At 32.9% G+C, this 16,361-nt stretch overlaps 1 protein-coding gene across 1 annotated transcript; it reads right to left on the bottom strand.

Moving 5' to 3' along the window:
• Positions 1 to 217: 217 nt before the first annotated feature.
• On the bottom strand, positions 218 to 15,627 carry LOC132717970 (snake venom 5'-nucleotidase-like). The gene is made up of 9 exons (XM_060701582.1): positions 15,099 to 15,627; positions 13,374 to 13,587; positions 9,255 to 9,440; positions 6,104 to 6,301; positions 5,129 to 5,260; positions 4,126 to 4,248; positions 2,429 to 2,584; positions 1,808 to 2,002; positions 218 to 793 (listed from the first exon to the last, which is right to left on the bottom strand). The coding sequence occupies exons 1-9, from the start codon at positions 15,456 to 15,458 to the stop codon at positions 633 to 635; spliced, it is 1,725 nt and encodes a 574-aa protein (XP_060557565.1). The 5' UTR covers positions 15,459 to 15,627; the 3' UTR covers positions 218 to 632.
• Between the last annotated feature and the right edge of the window lie 734 nt (positions 15,628 to 16,361).

Below are 16,361 nucleotides of genomic sequence, written 5' to 3'. Positions count from 1 at the left end.
TGGAGTTATGGAAGAGTGATGAAAAATGAGCGACCATTTGCATACCTTTACTTAATCGTATGTATCAATTTTTATTTTTTGTGGGAAATTAAAAGCATATACCAAATATAAGAACATGTTTCAAATGAAAAATACTGCAATTTACATGGTTTTGAGAGATAGTAGGATTGTAGAATGGGTGAATGGGGGTGGGGGGATAGTGATCAATCAACGCGCCGGATACCTATGGTTTGATAATGATATACAATGAAGTAATTACAATCACCAGAGGTAAACATTATATACAGTTATATTTATTGAATAATGTTTTGAACATAATTATAAATGTTTAATATTGAATTATATTCTTTATTGACAAGTTTGACATTTATTACGTAACTTTGTGGCTACACATATATAAAACTATGTAAAATTTACAGTAGCAAGAAATGAAAAAATGTCATAAAAACATGATAGAAAAAAGTATATAATAGTAGTTTTAAGTATAAATTTTTATTTGTTATTTATACAATATGGCAGAAAAATAAAAAAATGTAATGATTATTCATAACCCGTAAATTATTATAGCTATGGTAACAGTAAACATTAATAAAGCTATACAATATACACACAAATATTGAGATAAAATAATACTATACAATATTATATAATAATATTTCTACAATGATCATTGAGACAGCAACAGACAATCTTGTAGCTGATGACGTGATAAACCTAATCCTTCCTTCTGTTGACGGGAAAACAGGACTGTGCTGCTTGAAATACTGTATCACTGTCGTCAGGTCTAACGTATCTGGGGAAAATTGGGGAAAACGCTTTTAATTAATGATTAACATTTAACCTGCTTTTCACCGACATAGAGCTAGACCTGCCCTAGCATCCGTTCAGTCTGGCTAGGATCTACACTGTTTTTAAACTCAAGTGATTTTTTTTCTATATTGAAATTCCTTAAAATCTCAATATGCCTCAGAAATGCCATCATTTTTATTTAAAAAAAAAAAACTTTAAATTTTTGTATATTGGTACAGTTTCCAACCCCCTCTCCGCTATATATAGATGAACTATCTATGCTCTTTTTACTTTGTTGGCAATTGGTATAATTATAGAGAATAAGTATTTTGTATGTAAGTCAAAATATTACTTTTTGCATTGTGATACCTTGACGACAAATTAATGCGCATTCAGCTCTACTTTCTTCAGCTGTTGAATATTTAACATACTCTCCATCTATTATTAAAACATTATTAAACGCATGTTTGACATTTCTAAAGACTTTACTTATAATAAATATGGACTTCTGAGGCATAATGTGAATACGTAGACTGTTTAAAGTTTTAAAAAGCAGGACAAACTCACCACACAAATTTAGCAGGTACATGGTTAACATTGCCTGTAATATTGTGCTTTAACATTTCTATATTTATTGATATTACAGAATAATCCCCCGTGGAATATAATATATTCATGTAATGTATCTTTACACTTTTGATCGCTAAAATATTATCAGACATGTTCCACCAGTATAGAGCCAGACACCAGCTTGCACACTAATGTATTTTATATATAGATTGGTGACTTATCAATTTTTAGAATTCCGTTCGGCAACCTTTTAACTAAATAACTAAATAATGAACCGTAACAAAACCAAAACTTAACATGCTTTAAAATAACTAGTATTATACCAATTCAGTAAAACATTTTATATTGTTTAAGTGAGAAACAAGAACGTTATTACTGAAACTTTGAATTTTATATGTAAAACAACGGACATATATTAGAAAATACGTCGATTAATCTTGAGACTTACTGAAACGTTCCCTGTGTAACGGTTGAAAGTTGTATCCGTCTCCACCACCAATTAAGAATGTAGACAAAAATAGTCTGTAGTCAGCATTGTCCTGTAAGGGGGAGTAACTCGGTACTTCACACTCCAAACACCTTGCTTCTACCGATATTACACGTCTTCCAACTGGATTTCGTGTATTGTAGACCACCTTAAGACCTGAATTATGAACACAAAATGAGTAAATATGTTGCTTTCTATGAACTATAAGAAACACAGACACTGTATAGGTGATATGACGACTCCAAATGTTTACTAGTTGATAAAGATCTGACATATGCAGAGCCATTTCGTGCATTTTTCTCTCCAAGAAAAAACGAACACTAGAGTAGAAGCGCCAACATTTCGTAAGTACGCTGAATGGCTTCTGTACATGAAATAATTAAAAAGTGCATGATGGGATTCGAACCACAAGAATTGGGGAAAAGTGATTGGAAAAACAACTTTAATTACTCAACCACAGAGAAATCTATAAATCTGTTAAAATGAATGCTTCATTAAAGAGATGGTGGAATGTACATGTATACTTCTGCATAATGAAAATACTGTCAGATATAAAAGAATCAAATTTGAATAAATCCAAACCAGCCATTTGAAGAAAACGGCCACTTTCACCCTTTGCACTCCAGTCTTTCACGGATATTTCAAGCTGGTCACGAATATTCTTGCCTTTTACCGTAACAACATCTAACTCGTTACCAAACGGCATCACCGCCATCGCTTCCCCAGCGGACACCTCTCCTGAAATACCATGTCAAATTTACTACTGAAAATTCCCTGGGAAATTTTTTTTATATGAAGTATGGAGTACTTCTCCTGAAATAAACTACTAAAAATAACTCCTGAAAAAAAAAAACGATTTATATAACTACATTTATGTGTATTCGTATTTAAAAAGCACGTTTAAATGAGTTTTGATCTTTTCTTCTAAAATAACACTCTATATAACTGCTTAATATATTAGAGATATTACCTGATAAAACAATTTATAAAAGCTTTTATTTTTATCTGTTGAAATAAAATTCGAAAAATGTCATCTGAAAATCCGTAAATTATTGAATATTTCTTCCGACATATCAAATAAATATATAATTTATAAAATGATATTTCTATATTAAATGATTTTAATCGCTTTGCAGCTTCTCAATTATGTTTTATCTTCAATCATAATTCAGGTTGTGAATGAACCGATATATGAGCCGTGTCACGACAAAACCAACATAATGCGTTTGCGACCAGCATGGATCCAGACCAGCCTGCGCATCCGCGCAGTCTGATCAGGATCCATGCTGTTCGCTTATAAACCATATTACAAGTACCGAAACTGATAGCGAACAGCATGGATCCTGATCAGACTGCGCGGATGCGCAGGCTGGTCTGGATCCATGCTGGTCGCAAACGCATTATGTTGGTTTTGTCATGACACGGCTCATATTTCAAACGTTTAACCTTACTTTGAAAAGTGTAGTTTGTGGTTAAATGAGTTTGAATCAATATATAGTAATATAGCCATTAGTAAATGTGTATGTGCCTATGTGGTTTGGATTTTACAACGATCCACCTCATAAAATTGTTTAAAGGCACATAATGCCTCAGAAACGAATAAATTTGGGTTTCTTTGCAAAGGGTAAATAATGAGTTTAATAACATTTAAATAATGGTTTCTGAGTATGTTAATAACTTATCCCCTGAAGTGTGAAATTTTTTGTATTAATAGTAACAAAATGTAAACGAAGAAGCATTTTGACTTTCATACAAACTACTAAATCACTTTAGCTGTGATAATTGCCAAAAGGCAACAGAAGCAAAAGATTGTTCATGTAATTAGCCAATGAGTCACTTGGGAAACTAGAAAGGACAACAAAAATAAAAAAAAAGGTTTTAAGAAATAGCATGTGTAAGGCATAATTGAATTTTGGTATCAATCGCAATGTAGCTGTAGTGTTCATGTCAGTTAATGGCTAGTTTCATCAAATTATTTCATGAAGTGTTTCATTTTTTATATGAGTCGCGTCACGACAAAACCAACATACTGGGTTTGCGACCAGCATGGATCCAGACCAGCCTGCGCATCCGCGCAGTCTGATCAGGATCCATGCTGTTCGCTATCAGTTTCTCTACTTGTTATAGGGTTTGTAAGCGAAAAGCATGGATCCTATCAGACTGCGCGGATGCGCAGGCTGGTCTGGATCCATGCTGGTCGCAAACGCATTACGTTGGTTTTGTCGTGACGCGGCTCATATGATAAATCTTGGTTGAAATTTTTTCTAGACATTCCTTACCTTTGTCAATCGAGGCTCTTACACCCCCACCATTCCACACAGCTATAGCTGCTGGTGCCCAATTAGAGGCTGGGTGCGAGAAGTTGACATGATACGCCACTATGGCGTCAGTTATTAAATTACCTAAACAAAAATGATGAAAATTATATAAATACTTGGAAATTATGACAACAGCGCTTTGGTTTTAATATGAAGATACATGAAGATATATACCTGAAGATATGTTTACTTCAATATTAAATATAAGACAAACGTGGCAAGAATATCAAAACTTATTGAACAACAAAATATGTAAATGTAAAGTATACAAAACTAAGGCCATGCCATCAAAATTAAATATAATATGGAGCTGAAGCTCGATCAGGGTAGTCTTGTTTAAAGGTTAAAAAGCAAACCCTGCTTGAGCATGATCTTATATATGTTTTTAACCACCCATAACTAACTTGGGTATAGTATCTGAGCGCTAAAACGTTTTCCCAGGTCCAATAACCGAAATATATCTTAAGTTTAGTAATAATTATATCTTTTATAAAGGCAGTCTTGCAGCTGATACTAGAATATTCAAACACCAATAGTAGTATACTTCCTGAATAAAAAACCAGCATATAACTTCAACAAGTAGTATATTCAAAAGGGTATAAAGCTATATTATAATGCTTTTTATTTTTGTATTTTTTTTATATAAAATTTGCAAACTGGTATTATGCTGTATCCATGGCAATATGGTTGATTGTCAAAAGAGTTGTAACATAGAACGTCTCTATTATTAGACACACATGAATAGTGTACGTAAATAGAATAAAACAGAACACAGTGTTATACTGCCATTTTAAGAGTTTTTTTATTTAGCTTTACACACTTTTAGTAATGTAATGAAGACATTAAATCCACAAGATATATGCTCGAATACGCTCAACATACCGATTTTTTATTATTTGGTAAATTGATCAAGTTTTGCCTTTTTTCTAACAACAATTCAATAAAAGAACAATAAAAGATATACCCAAATTACATTCCTTTGACCGACAATGTACTCTGTCACCGTCTAAGACAACCTTTGAATAGCCGATAATTTCTTTACTTAGGGCATCGACTGGTTTCTTCCATTCTTTTACATAGGATAAGAGCATAGTATCTGAAAAATCAGAATACATGTATATTGTACCATACTGTTATATGATGACATTTATACGCATTAAATGTGCATTTCATTCAACGATGTGCATAGAAGTCATTATTTAGAATCAGACGGTGAATAAATGAACTTGTATTCATTTTTTTTCAAATACTGTAGTTAGTTTTGGACAAATATCACAATGACTAACGGGCAGATTTTGCTTCCACGAACGTTCTTCTGCGAAATTAGAGTACATTTTGATTGTCGCCTTCTGCCGTTTCTGGACGGCGACATATGCAACTAGCCCGAACACCACCTGCGCTTAGCCAATCAATATGGAAAATTTAAAACCACATGACAACAAAATGGACGACAAATTACCTCAAAAAGGGGCGCATACGGGGCACGCCACTCCAAGTTTTTTCGGGTTAACTATATATAGAATTGAAATACTTTCTTCATGTTCGAAGCTTGAAACCAGTGTGTAGGTATAGGCTCCTACGCAGTAAACAATTTATGGTATGTTTCCCATAAAAGAAGAAAGATCGATTTTTCAGGAGAGTCCATTTCACGAAAAAAAATATTCGAATACTCGGATGAACAGCATTTTTAAATGCTTGTAATCAAACACTATCATACAATGACATGGTAATGATTTCGCTGCTATATACATAATATACAAACTAACATATAAAGGCATGTGCATAGACATGCATGCAACTCAAACATATACAAAGTTCTATACAACGCTTGGTCAATACTATTATGCGGAAAGAAACTAAACACGTCGAATTTCTTCTAATTTTGATGAGATGGAATATCTTAATGATTAAAGGCCTATTCAGCATGCTTTCTACTGACCTTCCTGAACACTTGAATCCAATAAAATAGGGTTTCCTGTATATTTTGTCACCACTCCATTTTGATCAAATGTAAGATTAAGATATCCAAGATATTTTCCCATGGTATAGGCTTGAACCACGAGACCTTTACCACCACCTGGCTGGTCGGCAACAACCGGATATGGTCCCTCAATATCTTCACCTGCAGGCGGGTTACCTTAAATAGAATTTTTACGAATTGGCATTTTTTTAAAATAAAAATATACGAACTATTTTATAAAGTTTTTGTTATCATTTTTAGCAAAACATTTACACCGGCGTATTGAATTCATATTTTTACATAGATTTCAAAATATAAAAAGATGGGAGTCGTTTGACAGTTGTATGCAATTAAATGATAAATAGCGACATCATTCTAATAATATAAATAAAATAATAACAATAATTGTTGGAAAGTGCTTCAAAAATGGCACCAGTAAAATATAGTACATAACATAGTAGCTTATATATAATTAGGTTTACTCAAACCTTTAGCTTTATGAACGCTAGAAACCTTTAACTTTATGAACGCTAGTGGCGGAAACAAAATGTTTATGTGCTAGGGCGACATACTCATACCTGATGTCTAACTGGACTCTTTAACAATCGGCGCTGGCTACTTAATTTTAATTTTGATATTTTATTTTTTTTATATTTTTATTGACCCTTACCCTGCAGGAACAGACAGTGATTGGCCTTCATAACAGTAGTGGAGGACAGTGCTGTCCTCCACTACTCATAACAATTAAAAATCCTGGTCAATCTGTACAATCTTGTTAAATGTTCTGTCTGACTAGGCTAAATTATGTTTATAATATATTTTTATGTAATGAATATAATTATTTTTGTTCGTTTATGTGACTTTATGCTCATATTTTCATAGTCTAGTTGAGCTGAACTGAATATATACATATATATATCAAAATATTGACTGTTGAAATGGTGATTGACCAACAGTTCATATTGGAAAATGCTTGGATAAAATTTAAATCTGCCTAAAATATAAAAAAGAAAGCCCCACTCTTTTTATGTACTGAACGTTACAGATAAATTCTAATGATTATTTACGAAAAAATCATTTTGGATCCATGCATTGTTTATTTTTTAATGTGAAATAATTTTATATATTAAAAGGAACTATGGCAAAATGAAAACTTTTTTTTTACTTCACCTGTTCACTCATTTGTACCCTTGGATTGGCAAAATGTCACTTTAATATTCGTACGTTTTCCGATTTTTACCTAATATGGTTATAGTGAGTGAGTCATGCAGTAATTAAGCACTGGCTGTATAAGTCTGCATTTTGGTTTATGGCTTGGTAATTCGACGAAATACTGGACAATAGTTAACATCAATTAAGTCCCAACCACCCAACCCATTTAAATATTTGTTCATTATCAATGTTCTTTTAAGCTTCTATAGATAATAAATCATATATTGTTATTTGTTGATTGTATACATGTATTACAATATCTTCATCTGTTTCAGATAAACAATTCCCTGTTGTTTCAAGTGTGAAGGAGTGCAGAACAGTTATCGCATTTAGCGATACTTGCGTTATTTTCCTATCGGTTTAAGTTCATGGACTCATTCGTGGATGCAAACTATTGTGTGTTTGAGTTCATGTACGTTTAATAAACGCTTTGTTCGGTATAGGTCACTCCTACTAAGTCGTTGTTGTCTTTATTCCTAAAGTTATTAATGTTTACACAATAGATAATTTATGTTTGTTAAAGGGAACTGAAAGAAAACATAAACCTTTTAATTAAACCCCAGACAGTTCCAACAATAGATTTATTACTCAAATTCAGATCCTCATTTTTGTAAGATATAAATATAATAATTGAGCCGTGTCATGACAAAACCAACATAGTGGGTTTGCAACCAGCATGGATCCAGACCAGCATCCGCGCAGTCTGATCAGGATCCATGCTGTTCGCTATCACTTTTTATACTTGTTATAGGGTCTGTAAGTGAACAACATGGTTCATGATCAGACTGCGCGGATGCGCAGGCTGGTCTGGATCCATGCTGGTCGCAAACCCATTATGTTGGCTTTGTCGTGACACGGCTCATATATAAAAAAAAATCAGCGGAAAGATAAACAAACAAAGATAAAATATTTGCCTGAAGAAGTATTAATGATACATATCAAAATAATAATACTTAATTGAACATTAACTTATATATCTTGATCTACTTTTTAAAGATACATTGTAATGTATACTTACACGGATTAATTTACATATATTATATATACAATATATCATACATTTACATATCTTGGTATGAAAACTTAAACTATGTACATAATAATGTATTTTGAACTCCTTAAGTTAATCATGATAATAATTCATTTGTTTACATAAATCTTTGAGAAATGATGTTATTTACCGGCCTAATCATAATGGAAATAAACGGGTTAATTTGGTCACCTGAATAAAAGATTGCCATGGATAAAGTTTTGTAGCCATCAACCGTAAAAAATCATAATTGTGCCGCGTCATGACAAAACCAACATAGTTTGTTTGCGACCAGCATGGATCCAGACCAGCCTACGCATCTGTGCACTCTGACCAGGATCCATGCTGTTCGCCATTAGTTTCTCTTCTTGTTATAGGCTTGGTAAGTGAGCAGCTGATCAGACTGCGCGGATGCGCAGGCTAGTCTGGATCCATGCTGGTCGCAAATGCACTATGTTGGTTTTGTCATGACACAGCTCATATTATCTTTAAAGAGCATTTACCTGAGAACTGTTAATATCACTTCAGTCAATGCACCTTTAAAGGTTAAATATATTAGCATAGTTCAAGATGAATCATTCAGCGGAAATCAGTCATACGTTATTAAAAATATTTCTTACATAACGTATGAAATTTAAAGCCCCATTATTCTTTAGGAATGCTACCATTTTTATTTTATGTTTAATTTTTTTGTAACAATTCTAAAAAAGTATGTATTTCTGAGGGAATATATGCCTTTTACGTTGAAGTGAAGATTTAACGAAAAGGACTAGTTATATCATTAACGAGCTTTTTGCTATTATTTTCATGTACTAAGATCCAAGATGCCGGATCGATAAATTAACATGTTTTATACAGCTAAAGGGAACCGATGAAACAAGTCCTTACCATTATATAAAAATGTATTGGTATGACCTCCAATTACAAGGTCAATTCCGTCTATACCCGCCACTTGTTTGTCCATGTCAAAACCAGCATGTCCTAGAGCAATCATCTTGTTTATTCCTCTAGATTCAAGATCTAGGACTTCTTCACGTACTGTTGTAAGAATGTCTTTAAAGCTGACAGTTGGACCTGAAAATACATATTTTTCATCACATCTTTTGATCATACAATTACACTCTCAGGCACTTTGAAATATATCGGCGCCAATAGTGTTAACTGATTCATATTAGAGATAGAGAATGTTTCTTTATGTTTTTACGAAATAATATATACATATACGCAGACAGACAGACAGACAGACAGACAGGCAACAAGAAGCTTATACAAATCTATTTTCATTCGATAGTGTTAGAAACTATTGAAACACTCTCGAATCCGTTCCTGGGACCAACCAGTACTAAGCAATCAGTGTAAAAATTCTTGCTCAAGGAGACAAAAGTTTGTCCCTGACGGGGTTCGAACCCACGCGGCCAGCAGTCCTTAGATCACTAGCGCTTAACCACTCGGTCGCAGCCACAAACAGAAAAATTATAAAATTATAACACAAAATATTAATTATCGCAAGGAAAAGATAAAATGTTGTGATAAGTTTTGAACGGAAATTTTATTTCAAAAACTATAGCTACGTATAGTGTTGTCAGTAAACCATTCCAAATGAAAAAGAACACATTAAAATTCTGGCTATATTAGCTTTCAAAAAAGGGTTTTGTATCATCACCAATATTTGCGATTTTGTTGACGTAAATGATGTAATGAAGCAAATAAATACGTACATCATTATACAAATGTAAGGGATACCCTATACACTTAAAATACAACAAAAGTCAATGACTGTGTTTGTTGTACAGAAGTCTTTTTACCATCATTATCAGTCTACCGTTATTTGCCTTAACCCACAAGTAATAAGATAAAATCAACCAATTTTATAATAATTTTATACATGCTTTTATCTTTAATGAAATCATTTGGACGACCATGCATGATATTGGACACATTGACAACCATTTTAAGTTTTATTGTTGTATATGGGTACTTTTTAAAAAAAGATCCATGAAAACAAAAATACAAAAGATATAGAGTACCAGAAATAAACAAATATATAACGTTATCTTAGTTAAGAAATTTAAATAACTTTAAAAACTGTGAAAATATCATAAACTTATAACAGCATTCTTCGTGTATTTCAACCAGAAATAACAATTTCTGATTTGTATTCCTTTATTAGACTCATAATTATAATGTACAGTGTGATGAATCATTTTAATTCAAAGGTATAAAATTGATGTCTGCTCAGATATTAATCATAAAGAAATGAAATGCAAATTTCATATCTGCAGAAAGTAATACACTAGATATATAATCAAGGGGCAGGACGTGAAGTGGTTGCACACTTGGTTCAAGCGAGCGAATTGGTTGCAAACTTGACAAAATGGTGAACACGGCGTGATTTTTTGAAACGGGTGAACGAATTTTTGCCAGGCAAGTGGGTTTCTTTGTTATTTTGAAGTTCATTAGTATGTCTATTCCATAATGCAATATATATGCCACACTCGATTAAAGGTTTCAGCATCCTAGATTTTGTTTTGACGAAGTTATTGAAGATATAAACTGATCATGTAGATATTTTTTAATTTGACATGTGACTGTTCTGGTCGGTTTTTCTCCTAATTTATTCGAATTTGTAAGTTTTGAACTGCATTTAACGATAACAAAATATGTTTCTGTCAATGTTGTACAAATGGTTTAGTTTGCAAGTCCGAAGATAACGTTCAATACATAAAAATATCTTGTTCAAGCACATTTTGGTTGCAGACTTATACTTCAAGCCTTTTGGGTTGCAAACTTTTGTGTCAATAATGTGGCATGCATATTTTAGCGAGGAATAACTTATCATTTTTTTTTAATAATTAGCAATATTAAGGCAATTATACCCGTTCATCTAATAAGAAATATATATACAAATTGTGCATGCGTGCAGATATATCCTAACACAGGGTCTTTCAAATAGATATAAAACACAATATGCTAAACTGAAGTTCAGTTGTGTTTATCTTCATCATATTTTCTCCTCGATATACTTCTTTTCTTTTTACAAAGTCTTAGGACTTTTTTATATCTTGGCATGACTTACTGTAAAGGAAAAGAAGAAAAAATAGCAACAAACAGCTTTCATTATTGTTCTTTTTTGAGATTTGAAATAAATTTGATTGTATAGTAGATAAAAACTATATTAACATTGACACAAGGGCATTATTCACATGTTTCTTTAAATTGTTCCTTATTATTGACCAATCGAAACATCTTCCAAATTCCCTAACTCGAACAATGACTTCAAGTAGTTTTGTCACGTATCAGTCAATGTAAATAACCAATCGTATATCATTTATATTATGATCTAATAATCAAAATCATCTTTAGAATACCAATTGACATATGATGTACATCAAATCCGAAATATTGTAAACAAGCATGTCATTTTAACTTTCGGTTTGTAAAAATATTTTAAGTTCATTTATATACTTTATGTCTAAAGCAACTGCTGATCTTTACATACGAACATTTCTTGTGGTTTTGATAAACTTTGGAAATTTTACCGAGTAACATCGTATGTGTGCACATGTCCTTATATGTTTATGATGAAAATAAATCACTTACATACAACAGTACTCTCACATACGTTTGTTTTGTATGTAGTTTTCATTTGCATTTTACATATGATGACATATTTTAGAATTGAAGTATCAATAAATATTTTTCTATATGCTATTCTTTTACTGATGATTATAGTATTGAACTGAGAACCATGTTATTTGAAACATAAATTGCATAATTGTTGTAAAAGAAGAAAGTATAAATAACATTTATGACAAAAACAAGTAACAGTACATAAATGTCAATAATTGCCATTGAAAATAGGTTAATAAATATAACCTTCTACACTCCTTTTGCAAAGATTTATCATGGAATTCAATAGAATAAGAATAAGTTTGCAACCAAAAATGCTTGAAGTATAAGTCTGCAACCAAAATGTGCTTGAACAAGATATTTTTGTGTATTGAACGTTATCTTCGGACTTGCGAACTAAACCATTTATACAGCATTGACAGTAACATAGTTTGTTATTGTTAAATGCAGTTCAAAACTTACAAATTCGAATAAATTAGGAGAAAAACCGACCAGAACAGTCACATGTCAAATTAAAAAATATCTACATGATCAGTTTATATCTTCAATAACTTCGTCAAAACAAAATCTAGGATGCTGAAACCTTTAACCGAGTGTGGCATATATATTGCATTATGGAATAGACATACTAATGAACTTCAAAATAACAAAGAAACCAACTTGCCTGGCAAAAATTCGTTCACCCGTTTCAAAAAATCACGCCGTGTTCACCATTTTGTCAAGTTTGCAACCAATTCGCTCGCTTGAACCAAGTGTGCAACCACTTCACGTCCTGCCCCTTGATAATTGTATACATTATTTCTTTAAATGCCAAATTACCTCCCCTTATATGAGCCGTGCCATGACAAAACCAACATAATGCGTTTGCAACCAGCATGGATCCAGACCAGCCTGCGCATCCGCGCAGTCTGATCTGGATCCATGCTGTTCGCTATCAGTTTCTCTTTTTGTAAAAGAGTTTGTAAGCGAACAGCATGGATCCTGATCAGACTGCGCAAGTAAATGCGCAGGCTAGTCTGGATCCATGCTGGTCGCAAACGCATTATGTTGGTTTTGTCGTGACGCGGCTCAAATATACTTTGTACCAATGGACTAACTGCGAAGGCTCAGGACAAATGCGCTTCTTAAAAGCAATCAGTGCCGGTGTCATATTAGGACACACAGTCCTGATTCCTCAGTAAGACTTGGACCCACGATATCTGGGTTCAGTGGCAGACACCAAACTACGAAGTCAATGCTCCCAACGCCCATTCTCAATTTCTACTCTAATCATAATTTTATAAGGCTAATGTATACATAAACACTTATTACAACTGAGCTGAAAAGTATTACAAAGTAATATGTACGGTTTTATTAGAACTAATTTGTCAGGTTTACCTGATTTAGATATTTGTGATGTTTCCGGTGTGATGTATCCAATGATTCCGATGGTTTCTGTACCTACATTTGTTACAATTGATTTTAAAAACTTTCCGTTTAAACGTGGTTCTTTCGTTATATCAGTATTAGCGCTCACAACCGGAAATGTAACGTTCTTAAGGAAGTTTGATAGAGGTTCAACTCCGAGGTCAAACTCATGGTTCCCAAGGCACTGAAATATAATTTAAAAACAATGTGCAACATATTTATTTATTTTCTTAATTTCTTTATAAGATAAGACAAGATAAGATAAGATTTAAATGATTATTCCAATTGTTCATAAGTCAGGAATAAAACATTGTATATATGGTCTACTTTGCATGAGGATGCACAATGTTGATTAACTACGCCAAACCATTATTTTAGTTCGTTTTTATTTTCAAGATTATTCTTGCTAATTCAATCAAATCTGTAGTAAAATAATGAAGCATATGTTAATCACTCTCTAGTCCTTTTCTTCCAGGACCAAACCAAAAACTGGTGTGATGTAAGTAAACATGGTCGTGATCCCGGTTAGGCTTATATCTTGGATTGGGAAGCAAAGATCTTATTACCTAGACAACCTCGTGATAGTTTTCTAAAATGGAATGCTCTACCTTAACAAAATTACATATGTTTGCGGCTTATATTAGAGCTGGAGTAATTGTAATGTCTGAAATTGACAAACGTTGTGATAAGAAAATGCTCATTTCAAAGGACATAAAAGATGTTGTTTGGCACAGATGACACGAGGTATAGGAGACTGACATCTGAGCTTTTTTTGAGCCGCGTCACGACAAAACCAACATTATGGGTTTGCAACCAGCATGGATCCAGACCAGCCTGCGCATCCGCCCAGTCTTGACAGGATCCATGCTGTTCGCTTACAAACCCTATAGCAAGAAGAGAAACTGATAGCGAACAGTATGGATCCTGATCAGACTGCGCGGATGCGAAGGCTGGTCTGGATCCATGCTGGTCGCAAACCCATTATGTTGGTTTTGTCGTGACGCGGCTCATTTATTGTACCGAGACACATGTAGCAATGTGTAAATATTAATTAACATCGAAGTTTATGCGTGCATCTTTTCTTGGGCTTTTATGATTCCATATTTACAAAATATTTATAGGGATTTGTGGGTCTTTAATTGTTCATTAAAGACCGCACGTGACCTCCTTGCAAAATTTCAATGAACAATCTCTTCTAAGCTAACTGAAAAGCTTCTTCACTAATTGTTACACCGTCCCTGGTGAATTTAGAACGAGCAATGTTTTGATACCAGCAGTCAAATAAAACGCTAGGCTACAGTACATATGTAATTAATGTAATAAAATAGTTCATCTTTGTCCATCACTTGGTCAAATTTTGTCTAAGGTGTCTATGCACCTAATACACTATATAAATTATGTGGCTCTTTCTGTTTTACCGAAACTTATAAAGTTGCATGAACACATGTTTACATGTAAGGGTGAACATTGATGGTTTACAGATGATGTTAGGCAACGTTTCAAACTGCAGGTGCAGAAACTCAATTAACTAAAATTTAAAAATATAATTGTGGGTAAACTTCTTTAAGCATTACTACATAAAAAAATTGACAAAAAAGAGTGAATAATCATATATCTGAAGATAAATACATTTAGCAACCATTTAAATTAAGTCTAAAACATATTTGATAGTAAGCATTTTAATTAACTTCTTACCATGGTATTGTACCCAAGCTGATTCATAAAGAACGCCGTGGCATGTCCACGATGTACATTAAACCACGTGGTTCCCATGAATTGGTCGCCAGCGTCCAAGAGAACAACGTTTTCGTGACTATTACGAATCTGTTGAACTTTTGAAAGTCTTCTAGCCACGCCCCCAAAACATTTTCCATCACTGGCATCAGATCCTGAACACGCTGATCCATATTTATTAAACTGCTCAACTCTCGCGTGAACATCGTTCGTGTGTAAAATCGTTATCTCAAACCCTGTTACATAAATTGCACAAAATGTTAAAAATAAAATTCCAAATGGAATACTGATTTTTTGTATAATAAGTTGTCTGGAAAACATTTTAACCCTTTCAACTTCAATACAAAGTTCACTTTGTAAGATATCAGTGAAGCGTTATTCTTTTTCAACCGCGGTCACAATAGTACTGATGAGATAAAATCATCGGCAAAGGGTAAACGATTTATTCCCGGATCTATGTGATTAACCATATTTTTTCTCTGTGTAATAAAATCCCAACCTTTTTTTTTGTCTAGGTTAATATCTGATCAGTAAAGAGCATCTGTGATGATGAGATGCATATGTTAATCTTGATATATAACTAGTATTACTTAAGGTATTGCATCCATATGTTTCGTAAAACTCCGGCATTATTCGCCACTTTCCGTGAAGAATAAATTTTGTAAAGATCTGTTTAGCTTGAATATAATTATGCTGCTAGACGCTTCATAAATATTCATCTGTATTTTTATTTATTTGTTGTTTTTTTTAACCAACCTTTGCCTATTCCAACAAATGACTTTCAAGTAATACGTTTAAAATACGAAAGTCCAATTGCGAATTTCGGACTATTCCGTCAAACTTCGGATAAGAATTTGGAACTCAAAAGTAAGCATACACCGACCGGATATTTAGTATTTTGCTAAAAGAATTTAACAGCTAATTGTTTGGAATTGTTAAATCATTTTATTGAATCATTTATAGTTTATATGGTGTTGATTATTATGTTTTTGACGAATTCACAAATCATCAACCTAACAGCATTAAAGAACTAAATCTTCAAAAACACACGACTAATTACCTACTCTTGTTAAGAGTCAGTACAAAGATTTTAACTATCAAAAATTCAGAGATCGAGAATATTACACGTCATTTTAAAAAAAAATCGTTTAGTTTTACCAAATAATGATTAATTCGTAATTTACAAATAAAATAAAATGATAATTTTAAAGCAAATTTGACCAG

The sequence above is a fragment of the Ruditapes philippinarum genome, unplaced genomic scaffold (genome assembly GCF_026571515.1).
Source record: "Ruditapes philippinarum isolate M1 unplaced genomic scaffold, ASM2657151v2 ctg1922_1_1_1_1, whole genome shotgun sequence".
Classification (NCBI taxonomy): Eukaryota; Metazoa; Mollusca; class Bivalvia; order Venerida; family Veneridae; genus Ruditapes; species Ruditapes philippinarum.
The sequence above is the reverse complement of the archived record's forward strand: the minus strand, read 5'-3'. Positions and strand labels throughout refer to the sequence as shown.